Source organism: Castor canadensis, chromosome 19, assembly GCF_047511655.1.
Source record: "Castor canadensis chromosome 19, mCasCan1.hap1v2, whole genome shotgun sequence".
Classification (NCBI taxonomy): domain Eukaryota; kingdom Metazoa; phylum Chordata; class Mammalia; order Rodentia; family Castoridae; genus Castor; species Castor canadensis.
In genome coordinates this window covers 42474629-42495630 of record NC_133404.1, presented here as the reverse complement: position 1 = coordinate 42495630, position 21002 = coordinate 42474629, and the positions used below count along the sequence as shown (strand labels likewise).

Here is a 21002-nt window from a genome sequence, read left to right as displayed (position 1 = left end):
CTACGTGAGGCATAGCAGGAGGATCTTCAGGTCTGAGGCTGAACTGGGAAAACAGCACAGGCCCCTATCTGAAAAAGTAACTAAAGCAAAAGGGCTGGAGTATGGGTCAAATGGTAGGGTGGCCCTGAGTTTACACCCCAGTGCCGCCAAGAACTACATTAATTAATTTAAATAAAATCTCAGAGGCTTCACTGCTTGTGCAGATGGGGGGTGGAGGGCCAGACAGAACTACAGACTCGGCCAGAATAAGGAAGAGGCATGAGTTCCTGCTGGGTTTTGATTAAATGCTACATTTCAAACTAAGTTATTTCATTAGCACACCAGTCGGTTGGGTGTTTTTTTGGGGGGAGAGGTTGTTGTTTTGTTTGGCTTTTTGAGTCAGGGTCTCATTAATTAGCTCAGACTGGCCTTGAACTCTCAATCCTCCTGCCTCAGCCTCCTGAGTGCTGGGATTACAGGCTGGTTTTCATACATGTCTTCATGTGTGAAAGTTGTATGTGTGCATACTTGAGAGAGCAAGGAAGTTAAAATTCTTACCAAAGGAATACAGGACCAAGCCTATTTTCCAGGCTCCATCTCCTCTTGCGTTTATGTGTATCTGTAAGAACCAGCTGGCAGATGTTACTGTGTTCCTGTCACCTACACTCAGCTAAAGGTAGAGCTTAGCTCAGGACAGGCATGGACATAAAACACAGACAGAAGTGGGGTGACGGTCTCTTCGGTAATAAAATGCTGTGTCTTGGGCTGACTTGAGCCACTCCGCCAGCCCAAGTCCAGGTTTTGAACATGTCAGGAGCCAGGTGTGGCAGCACACACCTATAATCTCAGCACTTAGGAGGCTGAGGCAGGAGGATTACGAGTTTGAGGCCAGCTGGGATATATAGCAAGACTCAAAAACCAAACAAAACAAAAAAATAAGAAAAAAAGAAGGAAAAAAAGACCAACTCAGGAAGAGAATGGGACAGTGCTTTATTGGACTATATTCAGCATCCATCTAAGAAAAAAGGTCCCCACGTGTGGGAGGCGGCAGCTTCACATTTTCCAGAAACATCCTGTTTCCGTTCTCCCCTTCTCCCTCATAACAAGCCCTTTCACCTGCTGTCATTCCCTGTAGCCACTGTGTCGAGACTCAGGACCCCAAGAAGAAAGCCCTGGACAGCTAAAATCAAACATGAATCTAGTTCAAGCCCAACTCTCTCCAAGAATTTTGATGTTCTCAAAATTGACACTTTCTTAAATAATGCTCTTAACATACAAACGCTACTGGACAGAATTCTAGACCTGCATACATAAAATAGAACATATAAGAGCAGAGAGAAAAACAAGTGCACAGAGTGACTCAGAAACGATCACACAGCATGAAGGCCTGCTCACCCTCGCTGAGACAGAACCACCCCACCACAGGTAGGCAGCGGGGGTCCCAGACTCACACACCAACACAAATCCACGTGAGAACAAGTGTGCTCCCCAGGCGGCCCACACAGCACAGGACAGTAAGCAGACTGCAGCAAACACGCGAATCTCCCAGCTTACACCTGTCCCAGTGGCCCCGTCAGTCTTATCATGGAAGAGGCACTGGGCACACTTCCTCGTGCCCTGTGGTCCTGACACTTCTGCAACAGACAGCTGCTTTGCTTTCACTTGGTGACTCAGACCTGGAGAAGGCCCATCACCTTGATCTGAAATCAAAGCCCAAGATACTAAAGCCAGAAAAAGTGAGGTCTGTCATGGGTAGGTGGCCCTGGAATGCTAGCAGCTTGGCATAAAGGCACCTTAGCCTAACAAACAGATGTCTAGTATTTTTCTGAGGATTCAGTCCCCCCCAGCCCCACCCAGGTCACAGGCCACAATGCCTTCCACTCCACATAGAGACACATATCCATGTTTTACCAAAGGGGAAACTGAGGCACAGCAAAATCAGGAGAGAGAGAGATGCAAACAGAATCATGAGATGCAACAGGAAAAAGACCTAATGTTATTCCAGAGCTTCTTGAACCGCGTGGGGCTTGACTCCCACCAAGACGACAGCACATCCTTGAAATGCAGATGCCAGGGTATGGTTCTCAGAAAAACTACGAAAGAGCATTTGGGGGGACTCTTTCAAGGGACGTGTGGCATCTCCTGTCCGGGCTCAGTTCCCTCCCTTGCCCTCGTTGCACGTCAATAAGGCTTCTCTTTCAGGTGGGTTCTCTGGTGAGTGATGAAGTTGGAGCTGTTGCTGAAGCCTTTCCCACACTCGGGACACTTGTAGGGCTTCTCGCCTGTGTGCGTCCGCTGGTGGATGATGAGAACCGAGTTCCAGCTGAAGCCTTTCCCACACTCGGGGCACCTGTAGGGCTTGTCGCCCAGGTGCGCTCTCTGGTGCATAAGGAGGATGGAGGCCCGGCTGAAGCCCTTGCCGCACATGGGGCACTTGTAGGGCCTCTCGCCCGTGTGCGTCCGCTGGTGCACCACCAGCTGCGAGCGCTGGCCGAAGCTCTTCCCGCAGTCGGGGCACCGGTGCGGCCTCTCGCCCGTGTGCGTGCGCCGGTGCTTCAGGAGGTTGGAGCTCCAGCTGAAGCTCTCGCCGCACGTCAGGCACTCGTAGGGCTTCTCGCCCGTGTGCGTGCCCTGGTGCGCGATGAGGCTGGAGCTCTGGCTGAAGCTCTTCCCGCACAGCCCGCACTTGTAGGGCTTCTCCGCCATGTGGGTCCTGCGGTGCGTGGCCAGGTTGGAGCTGCGGCTGAAGCTCTTCCCACACTCGCCGCACTGGTACGGCTTCTCGCCCGTGTGCGTCCGGCGGTGCGTGATGAGGGCCGAGCTCTGGCTGAAGCTCTGCCCGCAGTCGCCGCACTGGTACGGCCTCTCGCCGGTGTGGACCCGCTGGTGTCTGATGAGGTTGGAGTTGTAGCTGAAGCTCTCGCCGCACTCCTTGCACTCGTACGGCTTCTCCCCGGTGTGGATGCCCTGGTGCGTGTTGAGGCTCGAGCGGTTGCCGAAGCTCTTCCCGCACTCGGGGCACGCGTAGGGCTTCTCGCCCGTGTGCGTGCGCTGGTGAGCGATGAGGTTGGGGCTGCGGCTGAAGCTCTTCCCGCACTCGGCGCACTGGAACGGCCTCTCGCCCGTGTGGATCCGCCGGTGGGTGACGAGGTTGGCGCTGCGGCTGAAGCTCTTGCCGCAGTCCCTGCACTTGTAGGGCTTCTCGCCCGTGTGCGTCGTCTGGTGCCGACTGAAGTTGGAGCCGTCACTGAAGCTCTTGCCACACTCCCCACACCTGTAGTGCTTCTCCCCGGTGTGCGTCCGCTCGTGCGTGACGAGGTGGGACTTGCGGCTGAAGGTTTTCCCACACTGGAGACACTCGTAAGGCTTCTCACCCAGGTAGGTGCCCTGAAGGCCGATGAGCTGGCCAACTCCCCCGCCCTGGGATGTCAGCGCCCCACGTTCCTCACCTGGGCCGTTCCCCCGGGGTCCCCCAGAGCCGCAGTCTCTCTCAGTGTCGCTCTCCCCGTCAGACTGCTGCCCGCCTCTCCCTCGCAGCAACTTGTGTGACTCGACATCCCCAAACATGTCTTCATTAGCGTTCTCCTCATTTTCACTCTGGATCTCAAAATCTGAAACAAGGAAGAGAAACAATGTCCATGTCCATTTATCATGCTGACAAAGGAACCCACGGGGAAAGTGGGAAACCGAACTTCTAGTGACGATAAAGAGGCTGAAAACCCTCAAAACTTTCAAAAAGCAGGCCTAGGACTGCTGTGTAAGCCCCTGGTTGAATGCCTACAGGAGAAAAAGTAAAAAGTTAAAAAAAGAAAAAAAGAAACCCAGAGCTGGGGTGTGGCTCAGGTGGCAGAGCATCTGCCTAACAAGCACAGGGCTCTGAGTTCAAACTCCAGTACCACCTAAAAAATAAACTCAGGTCTGTTTCTGTTTAGTGCTAGGCCACGTGTCTTTGTGTCACTCACCCTATTTGGGTTCCACATCTCTGTCTATTCTGCACTGGGAAATGAGATCAGGCAGGAATTTGAAAACCCTAATTAAAAGACAGTGACAAAGTACCCAGGGATCCTCACCATGGTGTCTTTGTGTCAGTCACCCTACTTGGGTTCCACATCTCTGTCTATTCTGCACTGGGAAATGAGATCAGGCAGGAATTTGAAAACCCTAATTAAAAGACAGTGACAAAGTACCCAGGGATCCTCACCATGGTGTCTTTGTGTCAGTCACCCTACTTGGGTTCCACATCTCTGTCTATTCTGCACTGGGAAATGAGATCAGGCAGGAATTTGAAAACCCTAATTAAAAGACAGTGACAAAGTACCCAGGGACCCTCACCATGGTGTCTGGTGCTTAGTAAGTGTTCAATTAAATTTGACAAATGGGTGAACGAGGCTTTTTAAATTGGCATCACAGAAATGTCCTTATAGCTCAGTCTCCTTTCAAGAGAAGCTTATGCAATAATCCCTTGCATTTAACTGCATCTGATTCTGTACGCATTTAACATTTAAACAAGACACAGACAGGATGACAGAGCCTTAGTCTATGCAGACACGGCTGGAACGAGTGTGCAGCTCAAGGAGCCCTGAATTTGTCTGCTTGGTGGTACAGAGTTTCCATCCTCTGGAACGTAAGTCCTCCGCTCCCCAAGACGCAGAGGATGCTGGAGAAGAGATCGTTAGGAAGGCTCGCTGGAAAAATTCAGCTCCATCCTGAGACACGAGGCGCAAATCTGCCCCGGGACAAAGCTCGACAGGAAACGGCTATGCACCTGTGCCACACTGGTCCCACCCCCACGGAAGCGGTGTGGGTTTAAGCGGTGTGGGTTTAATGGCCCTCGCTGACACTGAGGCACACCCAAAGAAGTACATGCCATTACAAGTCAATGGCTGTCAGGAACACCGATGTCACCAGGAAGTCGTTGGCTATATTGTTTATGACACAAAACGTCCCTTGATGAGACTGAAAGGGGGCATTTCCTTCTTACCTCAATACCCAAAGAACTCATTCTTTTGAGCAATGGATTTGCATTCACTGCTGACTGCAGTGGGAGCTACCGCTTTGCCTTGCCTGCCTGGAAGCTCAAAACAAGAACACTGGATGTTTTATAATACAGCATGCACTTGGTAAATCTCCATTTCAAGTTTTTCTCTCATTATTTTCTTTTTAACTATAATTTCCTTATGTCCTATTTCTATAAAATATCTCTAATTTTTATAATTCTGTATAAAGAAACAAACTGATAATTTTATTGATATAAATAGCCCAATTATTCCTAAGACCCAACATCATACCTCCAGAAAAAGAAGGGAAGACAATTAGTAAAATAATTTCACAAAGTCTTGGTGACATTTCCATTAATAAGGCTAATAAATGGTTGATTTAATGTTAGATGTTCAATTCAGTGACCGTTAGTTTATATGTGCAAATTATATGACTCACTTTCGTCAATGTAAGACCATGTTTAGCGGCTGGGGCTCAGCTCAGTGGCAGGGTGTGTGGTTAACAAATGTAAGACCCTACTTGGCTCAAGCCCCAGCACCAAAACAAATGAGTAAAAATACAGCTGCTGGTAATCCACAGGATCATAACGACTGCCCTCCGTGCCACTCCCTGGAGCTCCAGGGCAAGACACGGGCACCAGCACAGGCCAGGACTTCTGTGTTTCCAACTTCCCACCAAATTCTGAGCACAGAGTTCCACTCTCATGTCTCTGCCACAAGGGATGACGGGACAAGGCCCCAGATCATTTTCAGCAAACTTACATGACCGAGAACATTTGGGGTGATGGCTTTTAGTCACTGTTCCCTTCAAATGAGTGACATTAGCTAATGAGGTTTTTCACTACTTTAAAATCAGAACTGGCAAGTTTGGTCTGCGCTCAGAAGCAACAGGGAGAAAAGTAAAAACTTGACCTTCATTTCCAGGGCCGCTAGAAGATACAATCTTAGACACAAAAACACAACAGGGCTTCCAGAAATAGCAGGCACTGGGAGAAGGGGCATGGAAGGGAGCAGGGTGGGAGGCAGAGGGCCCATCTCAGAAAGCTTAGGCAGGACGCACCGCTGCAGGTTGGGGACTCACCTCCCGTGCCACAGTGCACTCAGGAACGGGGATGAGCAGGGCTGCCATGTGGTTCAGAGAAGCAAAGAGGTGGAACTACAACCAGAGTCACACAGCTGGGCCACGTGAGCAGAGAAGAGAGCCTCTGCCTCAGCCACACCCATCAGGGGACTTGCTAGGACTGACAAGGTGACCATTTTCCACTCACAAAAACAGGGAGATGAAGGAAGTGCCTCCAGGGAGGGATGAAATGTGAGCAGAAGGACTTGGGGACGAGGGAAGCTCACCCAGGGAAATGGAGACAAGCGGGAAGGCAGTCAGGCGACTTGCAAAGAGGAAAGGACCAAAGTGACCTGGGGCATATGCTGCAGTCACAAGCGTGCATCGCCAGCCTAGAACAAATACTTTTTTTTTTTTTTTTTTTTTTGGTGGGACTGGGGGGCTGAACTCAGGGCTTCACACTTGCAAAGCAGGCACTTTACCACTTGTGACACTCCTCCAGTCCATTTTACTCTGGTTATTTTGGAGATGTTATCTTGCAAACTGTTTGCCTACAGCTGGCCTCAAACCTTGATCCTTCCTATCTCAGCCTCCCAAGTAGCTAGGAGTCACTGGCATCCAGCCCAAATTCTTAAAGATATAATCCACAGGAGCTGGAGGTAGCATGGACTTAGAATGCATGAGGCCCTGGGTTCCACCCCCAGCACCACAAAGGAGGGAGGGAGGGAAAGAAGGAAACCAGGGGATAGGGAGAAAAGGAACTGTCAGCTGTTAAACACTATGAAATCTCTCGCTGGGGGTGCAGCTTGGAGGAAGAGCACCTGCCTAGCATACAGCGGACCCTGGGTTCCATCCCCAGCACCACAAAGGAAAAAAATATGAAATCTCAATTATTAAAACCTTAACAGACAATCTGACAGAAAAGAAAACTCCAGAAATAGACTCAATAAGCACTTGAATTGTTAGAACATTCAATTAAAAGCCTGAGCAGCTGGGAGCTGGTGGCTCATGCCTGCAATCCCAGTTACTCAGGAGGCAGAAATCAGTATGATCCTGGTTTGAAGCCTGTCCAGGGAAATAGTTCACTATACCCTATCTTGAAAAACCCCATCACAACAGAGGACTGATGGAGTGACTCAGGTGTAGATCCTGAGTTCAAGCCCCTGGGGGGTCGAAAGGCCTGGAGGCTGAGGATAGCTCAGTGGTGAGGGCATGTGCTTTGCATGCATGAGGCCTAGGCTCCATCCTCGGTACACATAAGTAAACCAAGCAAGCACGGTACACCAGGCAGGAAAGCTCAAGTCTCATCTATATTAGGACAGATCCTAAATGGAACCAAGATCTAAATATAAAAGAAAGAAATAACAGAACCGAGCTAGGCTTGAACCATGAGAGCTTGTCTTTGAAATGAGAGTCTTTAAACGTGGGGCTGTCTTCTATCACCGCATTACACACACACTTCAAAGCAGAGTCCAGTCCCAGTGCCCCACTTCTGCTGCATGCAGAAGGCCCAGCCCACCCTTCCTTACGCAGACACAGAGCAGGAGGGGCACAGAGCGTTCCAGGGAAAACCATTTACCTGCTGTCACTGGGAAGAACAGAGCTGTCCTTCAAGGGCAGAAAAGAGCAGCCCTGCCGGTGATCTGCCTTCACATGACCTCCAAACAGAAGTCACTGAATGGCAGGAAGGGCTGGCATGGAAACTGAGGGTGCAGCCCAAAGTGGAGGACCGAGAGCAGGCGACTCCTGCCTCATTCGTTAAGTTAATAAAGAAATTAAGGAATAAAACTCAGAACCTGGTTTTGGTCAGATACGTAGTATTTCCACTAACATAAGCTGAGATGGGAGGAGAGGATGGACTGGAAACCCTTTTGAAAACAAGGAACTAGCAGCACCGGTGGTTCACGCCTATAATTCTAGCTACTCAGGAGGCAGAGACCAGGAGGATAGTGGTTCAAAGCCAGCCCAGGCAAACAGTTCACAAGATCCTATCTCAAAATTACCCATCACGAAAAAGGGCTGGTGGAGTGACTGAAGCACACACTAGGCTAAATTCAGGTTTTAGCAGGTGTAGGCTTGGAAGCACACATGGTTCTTCTCCCTGTGCACTGCTGGTGGGAATGTAAAATGGTACAGCCACTGTGGAAAAGTGTGGCAGGTCCTAAGAAATTCAAACAGAACTACCAACAATCCAGCCATTCCACTCTGGGGGTTATGCCCCAAAAGCCGACAGCCAGGACTTGAACAGACACTGTGCATCCAGGTTCATGTAGTCACGACAGCCCAGGGCGGAACAACCCAGATGTCCATCAGAGGATCCGTGGATGGCAAAATGTGGGTGACTCATTACTCAGCTTTAGAAGGGATGAGAAGCTGAGGGTGTAGCTCAGTGCTAGAGCACTTGCTGGCATGCTGAGGCTCTAGGCTCGATTCCCAGCACTGAAAAAGAAGAAATGTGAAAAAGGAAGGAAATTCTGACTCATGTGCTTTAACCCTGAGGACGCTGTGCCAGGTGAACTAAGCCAGACACGAAGACACAAACACCGTCTGGATCTTCTTACACAAAGTACCTAGGGTTGTTAAAATCATGAAGACAGAACCTGGCCCTGTACCCCCGGCACCTGGGAGGCCGAAGTGTGTATGTGTGCGTGGGATCACTTGAGCCCAGCAGTTCAAGGCCACCCTAGGCAACACAGCAAGACCCCCACCTCTTTTTAGAAAATCATAAAGACAAAAAATAGAAGGTAGTAGCCAGAGGCCAGGGGAGGGAGGAACAGAGCTTTTGTTTCGTGGTACAGCGTCTCAGGGTGAGAAGATGGACACTGGTGAGGGCTGCACAGGAACGTGAGCTGTGAGCACTTAAGGCCACTGAGCTATCCACTGAAAATGGCCAAAGTGGTCAGTGTCTTGTGTATTTTACTGCAACACAAACAATACGTAGCTCCCATAGCAATTACGTATTACCGAATTTAAAATAGCTGATGCAATACTTACTAGAAAAATTCTCAAACTTGGGTGGGGGTGAGGCATTGTTTTTCTTTTTTTGTGTGTGGTGTTGGGGATCAAACCCAGGGCCTCCTGTATGCAGAGTGAATGCTCCACCACTCAGGCCCCTGAAATTATTATTATTTGGTAGGAACGGGGTTTAAACTCAGGGCTGCGTGCTTGCACAGCAGGCGCTTTACGGCTCAGGCCACACCGCCAGTCCATTTTGCTCTGGTTATTTTGGAGATGGGTCTCACAAACTATTTGCCCAGGCTGGCCTCGAACTGCGATCCTCCTGATCTCAGCCTCCCACGTATTCACAGATGTGTTACCAGCGCCCAGCAATTTTTAAAATTATGTAAAAATGCTCAGAGAATTCTCAGAAACACCAATTTCTTGAGAGTTTAAAACGCAAAAGCAGCAGTATCTCGCTTAAATGGTATTTTCCGCATCATTGACAAGGGGACTGTCTTTTCACACAGCTCTAACCCCCATTCACGTGCTCTCCTTTCACTCTGCCTGGCTGACTGTGGAGCGCTCACTCTTGCAGATCCAGGGTTCGGGCCCTCATCTGATCCGCTTCACACCCCGCAAGTATTTCCATCAGGCTGTGCCTGGCCTTTTACCTTTGTTCCCACTGTCCTCTTTCACAGAAAAGACTCTGCTTCTGTTTTCATGAGTCTAGTCTATGTTTTGTTTTGTTGTCTGAGGGTTTTAAAATTTATTATTTACTTATTTTGCAGAACTGGGGATTAAACCCAGAGTCTTGGGCATGCAAGGCAAACACTCAACCACTGAGCTATGTCCCCAGCCCTGTTTGTTTGTTTCTGGACAGGATCTGGAACTTGCTGTTGGCCCAGGTTGGCCTCCTCCTGAGCGCTGGAATTAAAGAGGTACACCACCATGCTTGGCTCTCCAATCTAGCTTTGATGATTTCCGGAATGTTTCTGAAGTCCTTCCCTGCCCCAAGATTATAAAAATATCCCTTGTACGTCATTTCAGCTCTTGTATGGGACATAGGTCCATGATCTACCTGGAATTTCTTTGAAGTTGCATCGTAGGGATACAATTTTAGTATTTTCAAAAACCATTCACTGCACAGTTCTTGAACAGCCACTCTCACCTTACCAGCAGGAAAAAGCCGCCACCGTGGCTTGGTGGAAAGCCATGGGTCTTGTACCTCCCGCCACCCCACCCCAGGTGCTCAGCGCATTCCTGCAGCTGTTCACAGGGCCTTGGGCATTTCCTGCCTGGCTGGCTGTAGGCCTCTGGCTTCTCTCCCATGATAGAAGGCATATCAGAAAGAGAATGAGGGAAACTGAGGCCCACAGGGTGAACCTGCATTTGCTGTACAGCACCCCCCCCATCCTGTTTCACTTTCCAAGGTTTCAGTTACTGCGCCAAAAATATGAAATGAAAACTCCAGAGCTAAATGAATCAAGAGCTTTAAATAAGTTTTTATTACAATGTGCTGTTACAATTGCTCTACTTTAAATACTGGTGTCAACCTCTCACTGTGCCTGATTTATAAACTAAACTTTCTCATAGGTAAAAAAATGTGGTCTGTGTAGGGTTTGGTGCTCTCTGGTTTCAGGCACCACTGGGGGTTTTGGAATGAGTCTCCTGTGGGCACAGGTGATTTCTGTGGCTTATTTATAACAATAAATAAATTGGTCCACACTGAAGTGCTTTAAAGCCCGTCCAAAGCTCTGACTGCGACATGCCACTGTGCTCGAGCTCCTAAAGTGACTCTGGAACAGCTTATGTCCAAACTAGGCTCTCGAGTCTACATGAGCTCTCCTCCCTGAGGCTTCTGGCAAGCCTGGCATTGTTTTACCTGTTGGAAGACTGACTGCTGATAAAAACAGTGATGAAGCTGGGCGCAATGGCTTGCACCTGTAATCCCAGGTACTAGGAGGTGGACAGCAAGAGGATTGTGATTTCAGGCTGGCACAGGCAAAAAGAAATTCAAAAGACCCCATCTCAACCAATGTGTGAGTGCAATGGTACATACCTAGCTAGCATCCCAGCTACTCGGGGAAGCACAAATAGGAGGACGGCAGGTCCAGGTCAGACCAAACCTAAAGCAAGATCCTATCTGAAAAATAACCAACTTTACAAAAAGGGTTGGCAGAATGGTGCAGGAACCTGCCTTGCAAGGGTCCTCACCCTGAGTTCAAACCCAGTACTGCCAAGTAGTGCCAACACAAAACAAGCAAAATCCCCTGTCCCAGTAGCTACTGAAGAGATGCTGCTTGAAGACACTGAGTGTGCAGCTCAGACCCCAGTGCAGCCGGGGACAAGAGTGGGTCTGAAGTTGGTGGCCTCTCTTCCACTCTAGGCTGGGGTAGACAACAAAAACTTCAAAGTCACAGGCAGCAGCCAGAGATCTCATTGGTAGGCTGTGCTTCTGCGAGGCAGGATGAGAGGCAGCCAGGGATGGTAACGGGGCCTGGGACCAGGCTTTGGTAGAAGAGCTTTACAGCAGTGGCTCTGAAACTGCTGCAAATACAGCTGCCTGTGAACTCTCACCTGGGGAGCCCCGTGCCCAAGGACTGGGGTATCACTCGGTATGAGAATGTATGTTTAGCATGGGAAGATCCTGGGTTCAATCTCCATCACTACAAAGTCCCTTGCCTGGGCCACACCCCTCACCAATTAAAGCAAAAACCCCAGGGTGGGCTCCAGGTCCTCCGTGACTTCAGTGTGCCACCAAGTCTGAAAGCCAGACATCTAAGGCACTGGTTCACAAACAAGTTCAAATCAGGATCGCCTGAAGGTTTCTTATCCCCGGAGGGTTCTTACTCAGTGGTTCTGGGTGGGATTTGCATTTTTACCATTGCCAACAATGCTGATAGACACTCACTGCGCCAGTGGTCAGAGAACTTTTTGTTTTGTTTTTGTTTCAGACGGGGTCTCACTATGTAGCTCAGACTGGCCTTGAACTCATGGTCCTCTTGCCTTAACCTCTCAAGTGCTGGGATTGCAGGTGTGCACCTGCAGGCATGGTCAGAGGATTTACGTATCAGGAATTTATCAGTTTTAGGCTCATAATTTCTCCCGAGACATCGTCAACTTATTCTGGGTAATGGGCTCCCATTGGATGGGCTGTATCTGTTGAGACAGGGTCCTTTTGCCCTGACAATGCGACCTTACTGGTCTGGGCTACATGGGGGTGCCCCTGTGGCAGGGGTTGGCTGGTCTCCTGGCCCTTACACACCTTTCTCTACTTACTTCATCAGACAGCTGATGAACGCAGGTATGACAGCAGTTCGGGGACAGTGACTGTTTTCTGACCCATACAGTGTGACTGATGACTTCTGGCCCCAGGCTTATGGCATGAGGCACGTCATATGGTGTGACTGCCTCCTACTGGGATGTGAGACGTTCTGATGATTTACAAGGACAACTTTTTTATGGGGGTGCTGGGGCTTGAACCCAGGGCTTCACATATGTTGGGCAAATGCTCCATCACTGAGCTACTTCTCCATCCCAGGAACAGATTTTAAACTCAGGATTGCCCAAATCATTCAGAAAAAAATGTCAGTAATCTGTAACCAGCAAGAGGTAACTGCTAGGCTTGGCATAAGAGGTCTTTCAACAGGCCTGCAGTGGGCCAGAAACACAGGGCCAGGCAGGGATGCCATGTTCGATGTCATCCAACCCCAAGGCCATGTCACTGGAGATGTGGTCTCCATCCACAGGAACAGTGTTGACCCCTGAGGTTTGCTCGTCCAGCTCTCCAGTTCCATTTTCTGTCAGGGGTTGCATAAACTATTGCCACTTTTAATTGGAGTTAAAAGACACTTTAGCCGGGTGCCGTGGTGTACATCTTCAATCCTAACTACTCAGGAGGCAGAGATCAGGAGGATCGTGGTTCGAAGCCAGCCTGGGCAAATAGTTCTCAAGACCCTATCTCAATAAAACCCTTCACAAAAAAGGGCTGGTGGAGTGGCTCAAGGTGTAGGCTATGAGTTCAAACCCCAGTACCACAAAAAAAAAAAAAACAAAACTTTAAATGTGAGCCCTCTCCAGGCGCTCCCTGGAGTCAAACATTAAACAAGCTATGTAACCACACTGCCCTGTGCTGGGTATACACGTCCAAGGTCCGAGCTGGACAAACAGACTAGACGTCAAGCGCACTCCAGGTGAGCAAATGTTTGAGAAGGAACGTGCAGGAGTTCCTGGGCACAACCACAAGGAAAGTGGAGATCTGTTCAGCCACTGAGCACCACCCCAAAGGCAGTACTCAGGGGTTAACAACCCTCTTCTGGGAGCTCCCCATGGCAGATGACCGTGACAGAAGGGCATAGCCTCTGCTGCAAACCAGGTGGCAAAGGTGTCGTCATCACCTCAGACCCCTACTCAACCTCTGTACTACAAACCCCCCCCAGGGGCTTCTCCTCAACCCCAAACCTCTGTGGTATCTGAGAGAAGATCCCCTCAAACTTGCCGCTTCCATTGGGAGACAAATAAAGAAAAGTGTGAAATAGGATAAGAGGCTTTGTTTAATTCAGAGAATAAGTTATTAGGGGGGAGTGTGGCTCAGTGGTACAGTGCTTGCCTAGCATGTTCAAGGCCCTGGGTTTGATCTCCAAAACCCCTCCCCCCTAAAAAAAATTACTTTTCAAGTAATTCAGATAGTTCACTTCAAATAAAACAGGATCTTCCAAATAGAAGCAAACACACCTGAGTTTGAATCCTGGCTCTGCCACTTGACAGCTGTGTGACCTCACTGAGCTTCCATTTCCTGTCTGCAGAGTGACAGTCCCACCTCACAGGGCTCTTAGTGAGCCAGGCAGAGAAGGCGCCCAGGGCACGGCTGGGTCACAGTGGGTCCTATGTCATCCCTTTCTCTCGAGGACAGCTTTACTCGTCTCTCAGTCTTTGGCAGTTGTCACAACCTCTGCCCCAAACCACCTTTCCTCTTCCCTTCCCTTCCTAGTCTTTAAGACCTCCACTGAGATGACACTGAGTTACTCACTTGTCCTAATTTCATTAGTATCTTCTCCTTCCAACACCACTGGGGGCTGTCACTTAGTGTCACACAAATGATGAAATGCTAGAACACAGGCCATGTCCTCACACACCTAAGTTCAAATCGTGGTTTTTGCCTCCTACTAGCTGCATGACTTTAAGAAACAGTCACCTGTCGGTGGTTCACACCTGTAATCCTAGGTACTCAGGAGGCAAAGATCAGGAGGATCAAGCTCGAGGCCAGCCGGGCAAATGGTTCTCAAGACCCCGTCTTGAAAATACCCAACACAAGAAAAGGCTGGTGGAGTGGCTCAAGAGGCAGAGCGCCTGCCTAGCAAGCATGAGGCCCTGAGTTCAAACCCCAGTACCACAAAAAAAATATAAAATAAAAAATAAAAAAATAAACAGTCCCTGGTGACAATAATCCCACTTATTAATCAACGTGGCAAAGTTTATACGTTTTGCATATCAGAGGCTAAGCACACCCCCTGGCCTGCAGGTAGAAGGTGATCAAAGCTAGCTCTTGCTACTACTGGTTCTTCCTCACGTGTTCACTGTTGTCCCCTGCTGACCGCATTTCTGCAGACCCAATAATAAGGTGGCTTCCAGGCTGCTCTCCAGCCTCTGCCCCTCCCCACTCCACATCCTGTTGTCAAGTTTAGCTTCCTCCCCTGCCCTGGGCCCCTAATTTAAGGACCTGCTAAGGTTAACGACATTTGTCCAAACCTCCAACCACCCTTCCCCCAGACTCTTACCACTTCCTACAGACACGCCTTCCTGTGCAACCAGCCTGCCTTCCTCACTGTCACATTAAGAAACACCGTGCGGGTCCCCCTGCTTCCCAGCCTGGGCTCAGCACAGCGTCCTCCCGCCCTGTGACTTGCCAGATTCAACTCTACTGCTGGCAGTTCATGTGCTACGCACAGCCCTCTCTGACCCGACCTGTCCTCTCACACGTCTTTCTCTGAATTTCTGCAGTTCTTGTCAGCACAAAAGCAGTCACAGTCCATGGGTCCTGAAACTGCCCTAGGGATGCAGCAGATCTGAAGTACACATGTGGTGATCAAGTGAGCCCACTTTACAAGTGAAGGCTGAACGGAGACAGAGGACTTCAACAGTCCCAGGCTCCCAGATCTAACTGGTAACACAGGAGACAAATGCAGTAACCACTGCAAAGAGCTTGCTTGGAATTATTCTTTTATGGGTCTAGAAGGACTGTATACCACAGAAAGTCCTGTGTGATTGGCTGCTTTACTTTTCATTTATCATAGTTTCATAAAAATAATCACTTTGGCCTGGTGCCAGTGGCTCACGCCTGTAATCCCAGCTACTAAGCAGGCAGAGATCAGGAGGATCGAGGTTCAAAACCAGCCCAGGCAACGAGTTCCTCAAGACTCTATCTCAAAAAAACCCTTCACAAAAAAGGGCTGGTGGGATGGCTCAAGGTGTAGACCCTGAGTTTAAGCCCCAGCACTGCACATATACACAGAAATCATAATAATAATCACTTTGAAAACAGTTGGATTTTTTCTTCCTAATTGCTGGAACTGTTTGAATGTTTGTTGCACAAACAAGCGAACAAGCCAAGGAGGGGTTTCGGAGGTATCAAGCCCGTCCCACAGCGTGTACCGCTTAAAAAAGAAAAAATGGTTTTTGCAGTGCTGGGGATGGAAGCCAGGGCCTCATGCATGCCAGGCAAGTGCTGTACTCTGTACCACATCCCAGCCCACCTGGTAATCTCTCCCAACTTCTCAATCATCCAAATGCACACGAGTAAAAGGCTGGGCTTTCTATGCAGATGTGGCTCAAGAACGGTGCCCAGAGCCCCTCCAACGCTGAAATTCTGGAACTACCTCGGCACACAGTGAGGGCATTACAAGGGCGAGGACCTCTGACTGTCACAGACGCGCAGCACAGGGAGGGGGGGTGCCGCCCCGGACACCATCCTCCCGGCCCTGGGAGAGTGTCCCCACTGCCCTGTGGGGACGCTGCATCTTACCACTGTCCCGCAGGGTCTGGGTCAAGTCCTCCACCAGGGCCACTGCCTCCTCGCTGCCTTCGGGACGATGCTCCTGCAGCCAGGCCTGAATTTCCCTGGGCAGCGTGGTCAACATCTGCTCCCTTGAGTGCACCTCCGGCCTCAGCCAGCGTCGACAGAGTTCTCGCAGGCGGCCAAGTGCACCCTGTGGTCCCCCAGATGCGACCTCCTCCTGGGGGCCGCCCTTGCCAACACTCTGGGGAAAAGGCTCAGACTCAGGGCCGTCTTCCTGCAGTACCGCTTCTTGCACCCACGAGTCATCCTCCAGGATCACAGTGGTGACCTCCGCCCGTTCCTCTTCCTCTTGAGGCACCTGCACCAAAGGACTGAGAGGAGTGGTCACTGCTGGCACCTCTGCAGCCATCATCGACCTCCCTGGGGTGATGACCACTCAGGCATCAAACTTTGAACCTTGGTCTTCTCCAGCTGGCCTCTCTGGAAAGGCACCTCTCTCCTCAAATCTCAACAAGAAGTCCTGCTGACAAACAAGACAGCCAGAATCAGTAAAACTGACCAAAACCATCTAACACACAACAGCTGGGGTCAGGCCACCACACGATCCTGACATCCACAAGCCATCAGAAGTCTCCTGTCCCTCTGTCAAAAGAAGAATGCCTTATTCCTGAAAGCATTATCTCTCTCTGACAAGAGAAGTTAAAAGTACCACAAGCACACACACACACACACACAAACACACCACTGTTCTTTCCAAAAGACCAAAGAACGAGTCTCAGAAATGCAACGTTTTTCAGGGCCAGGGATGCAGCCCAGTGGGTAGAGCACTTGCCTGACACCTGCCTGCCCTGGATTTGTTACCTAGGAGAGGAAGAGAGTGAGGCGGGACAAAGACAGGGAGGGGGAGAGAGAGAGAAAGAGAGAACGAAGAAATGCAATGTTCAAAAAAAAAAAAAGACTAACTTATCCTGCTCTAAATTCACATTTGCTGCAGAGTGAGTGACCCTGACCTAACTTACAACTTAGTCACTCAACCTCAGTGACCACCTAATAAACAAATAAAGCTCATCCTTCATATCTTACGGGGACATCGTGAGGATTAGCAATGGATCAGATGTCAGGGCACTCTGAGTGTCACTGGAAGGAAGGCAGTATCTCAAATGCTGTTCCATAGTTTATTTATTTATTTATTTATTTATTTTAATTCACATGTGCATACAATGTTTGGGTCATTTCTCCCCCCTTCCCCCACACCTTTTCCATATTTTAAAGTGCAATCACCCATCAGTGTCCTAAGGGGATTGGTTCCTAGAACCCCTACAGATTCCAAAATCTGTGGCAGCTCAATCCTTTATATAAAATGGTGACACATTTTCACTTAACACACACATCCTCACATGCTTTGACTAGCTGCTAGATCATATAATACCTAAAACAAGTACTATGTAAATAGTTATTATACTGTATTTTTAAAGAATGACGAAAAAAAGGTCTATACACATTCAGTATAGATACAATTTTTTAAAAATATTTCTGATTCCAATACAGAAGGCCAACTATAGGAAGTTTTGAAAACATTCCTGTCTGAGCCAACCTTGGCGCTCAGGAACTATCCTGAAAAGTAACCATCTTTGCAAGGAGAAATTTATTTGCAAAGATACACAATTACAGAATTGTTTCCAATTGCAAAAGGCTGAGCTCTTAAAAATCTAGCAGCAGAAGAATTAAAAAGTATTGTAGCACACAGTTATGTGCAGCAGAATGTGTTAAGAAGTGTCGTAACATAGTAACGGCTACCTCTGGTGGGGTACTGTGTGAGAAGGGACTCAAAGCAACCTCATGGAGTGCTGGCAAGGGTCTGTATTTTGATTTCCCAATAGCTGCAGGAGAGCATGTGTATGTTTTTTTTTTTAATTTTTCTTTCGTGGTGCTGGGGATTGAACCCAGGGCCTCAAACATGCAAGGGCAAGTACTCCACACGGAGCTACACCCTCAATCCAATATTTTACAAAATTATACTGTCAACGATGATTAATCAAAAATAATTTCAGACAATCCTAATAAGAAAACAATGCATAAAAATGCAAAAAAAAAAAAATCAGCAAACAGAAACACCATATACAGTAAGACTTCAATTTCCTTTAAAAAGACCTGGACCTGGATGTAGCAGGCGCTGGTGGCTCACGCCTGTAATCCCAGCTACTCACAAGGCAGGATCAGGAGGATCACGGTTCAAAGCCAGCCCAGGCAAATAGTTCGAGAGACCCTGTCTTGAAAAAACCCTTCACAAAAAAGGGCTGGTGGAGTGGCTCGAGGTGAAGGCCCTGAGTTCAAATCCCATAACACACACACACACACACAAACCTGGATGCGAACTCTACCAAATATTCAGAGCGGTAGGATCACAAACGATTTCAATTCACGATTACAAAAGCAATGACACAGTGTTTTTAAAAACCGGCCCCGCCTCGTAAAGACCCAGACAACTGCCCCGAAAGGGGGCAGGAGACAGGAAAAGCTAGGGTCAGAATCGCAACAGCAATGCAGGCCAGGCGGCGGTAAAGCGAGGCTGAGGACGCGTCGCTTGACCGAGGTGACCGAGGTGACCCCAGGCGTCACGGTCCCACTCGGGAGCCGGGAAACCCGCGCCTGGACGGTAACTCGCCGCCGGGTCAGACACGCCCCCGTGGAGCCTCAGTTTCCCCGTCTGCACCAGCAGGAGGCTGCGCGGGACGGCGCCGCGCGGGGACGAGGTCCCGGCGGGTGCCCCGAGCCGCGCGCCAAAGTCCGAGCGAGCGCCGGGGCCCCGCCGCCCCCGCCGCCGGCTGCAGGCCCGGGCCTCGCCCGCCTGGCGCAGCTTTCCGCCGCCCGGCGGCCCCGGCTCACCTCTCCCGACGCCAGGTGCCGCTCCGGCCGCCGCTCCGGCCGCCGCTCCGCGCGCAAAAGTGCCCGGGGCTCGGCCCGCCCTCCCGAGTCACCCGGACTCAAGCCCGTGGGGCACCGAGAACAATGGACGGGCGAGGCCCGCCTACCAACCGCGCTCATTGGCTACCGAGGAACGCCCCTGGAAACTCTGCTCGGTGATTGGTGGAGACAGCGCTCGGCTGGTCGGCAGGAGGGCGTGTGGGCCCGAAGCATTGTGGGAGATGTAGTCCACCCAGATACGACCCGGACGCGGGTCACGGAGAGGAGTTTGGGGTTGATAGCTTGGAGCCAGATGCAGAGAAACCCCACGCACTGGCCGTCAGTACCGCAGTGCAGGCCAAAGGTGTCTCCTCTAAGGCCTGCGTGTAGAAAGTTGGATGGGAGAACCTGAAAGTCCTTTGCAGCTGAGAACTGTGTGCAAGAGAGATGGCTGAACCCTCGATGCGCAGCAGCTGAGGAATCTGCGCAGGTCAAGGCCCTTGCCGTGCAAAATGGACCTAGGCCCCTGCACCGGCCCTCTGTTTGCCCACGTGGTTTCCTGCGTGTGGAGGAAAGCCCCGCTCTCCTGGCCTGGGACGTCCCCCATCCCGCCGGGCCTCCTCCAGGGAGCCCGCTGGGTCTTCACCTCCCTAGGCAGACACCGCCCCAGCACACCTGTCGGATGGTTGCACCTTAGTTCTCCTCCCAGGATTGCTTGCTTGTTCATCTCAGCACTGGGGGTTTGGCTTCTGTCCTGGTGTTCTGCAGAAACGCTGCCCCAACACAGGATGAAACTGGGGTGAGGGAGGGGGAGAAACTACCTGGGGACCCGTGGGAAATCTCAGGAGGGGAGGAAGGGCCCCCATGCTCTGCCATAGAGCAAGCGTGTGCAGAGCGGTTTCTGGAGACCCACAACCAAATGACCACATTTGTAGGGTGATGTTTGCTGGTGACTTTTATCTCGTTTTCTGTGAACTGGTGGCTCACGTCCTTTTCCCGTTTTTAAGTTGAGTTTATTCGTGAGAGTTCTTTGTGGAGTAAGAGAATTCGCCTTTAGTAACAGCAGTTACTGCTTTTCTCAGCTTGCGTATGGTGGTTTATTAAACACAGAAGCTTGAGTGTTCCTGAGGTCGGTCTTGTGTTACGGATTCAGGGTTTGGGGTTAGAAAGTCCTCTGCATTACTCCAAAGATCATTTGAAATTCAGCTGATTTAATTACTTATTTAATCCTTAATTGATCCAACAGAAAGCAGTGTACAGCCGTGTTCCTGGGTGTGGGATTGAGTCCTATCCCCAAGCTAAAACTTCGACCCCATCTTAATTTATTCCCTGAACTGACCTCATGCTAACAGCGCCATCTTCAGGCCAGCCTGAGACGTCAGCCGGGCTTCATCTTCCACGGCCTGCAGACCTAGAGAGAGGCACGTGAGAAAAATGACTGATGGTGACCTTGTGTTAACAAAGATTTGTTTTTCCACTTGTCTGTCCTTGCTGGGAGTGGAAATTCACACAAAAGGGAAAAGACTGGAGGGGATTGGTCTCTGACCCCATCTCAAGTCAACTGTTGGCCACAAGAACTGGCACTAACTTGTCACAAGAGAGTCCTAGGGCTGATTCTCTGGGAGGCTGGTCCTGGCCAATGTCACCTCTCCCAGGTGAGACAGAGACCAGTCCATAGCCTGTTTGGCACTATTGTGAAGGTCCCTGCTACCCAAGCCAATCCCTGCAGCCATTGTGAGACAGCAGGGCGGACCTAGAAACACAACCGAGTTCATGGGCTCGCTCCTGGCCAAGCCACCGGGGAGGGAAAGGCTCGGTTCTACCAAGGAGCGTTCCTGCTGAAAAGGTTCAGAGAACTTCTCTGGCTGATTTAAGCAAAAGGGACTTAAGGAGTAACCGTCAGAGCTCTCAGGTAGGAACTGAAGGGCCAAGCTTGAGAACAGATGAAAACAACACAGCAATAACGTCTTAGCAGAGACAATCCAACCTGCCCATCCCATCAGCCTGGTGATGCTATGGCCGTTCGTGACTCCTGCCTTCCTCACTCAGCTCCCCCAGGACAGGGAAAGAGCATTTGGGCCTGGCACCGGCGGCCTAGCTACTCAGG

At 50.2% G+C, this 21002-nt stretch overlaps 1 protein-coding gene across 4 annotated transcripts; it reads right to left on the bottom strand.

The window, feature by feature from the left end:
• Positions 1 to 952: 952 nt before the first annotated feature.
• Zscan2 (zinc finger and SCAN domain containing 2) lies at positions 953 to 19024 on the bottom strand. Of its 4 annotated transcripts, none has more exons than XM_020179973.2 (3): positions 18878 to 19019; positions 15998 to 16511; positions 953 to 3590 (listed from the first exon to the last, which is right to left on the bottom strand). In XM_020179973.2, the coding sequence occupies exons 2-3, from the start codon at positions 16401 to 16403 to the stop codon at positions 2161 to 2163; spliced, it is 1836 nt and encodes a 611-aa protein (XP_020035562.1). In that variant the 5' UTR covers positions 16404 to 16511; positions 18878 to 19019; the 3' UTR covers positions 953 to 2160. The 4 variants fall into 4 exon arrangements, with proteins under 4 accessions (XP_020035562.1, XP_020035563.1, XP_073917930.1 ...); XM_020179974.2 differs by having other exon boundaries at positions 15998 to 16514; positions 18878 to 19014; XM_074061829.1 differs by lacking the exon at positions 15998 to 16511 and having other exon boundaries at positions 18878 to 19024.
• Between the last annotated feature and the right edge of the window lie 1978 nt (positions 19025 to 21002).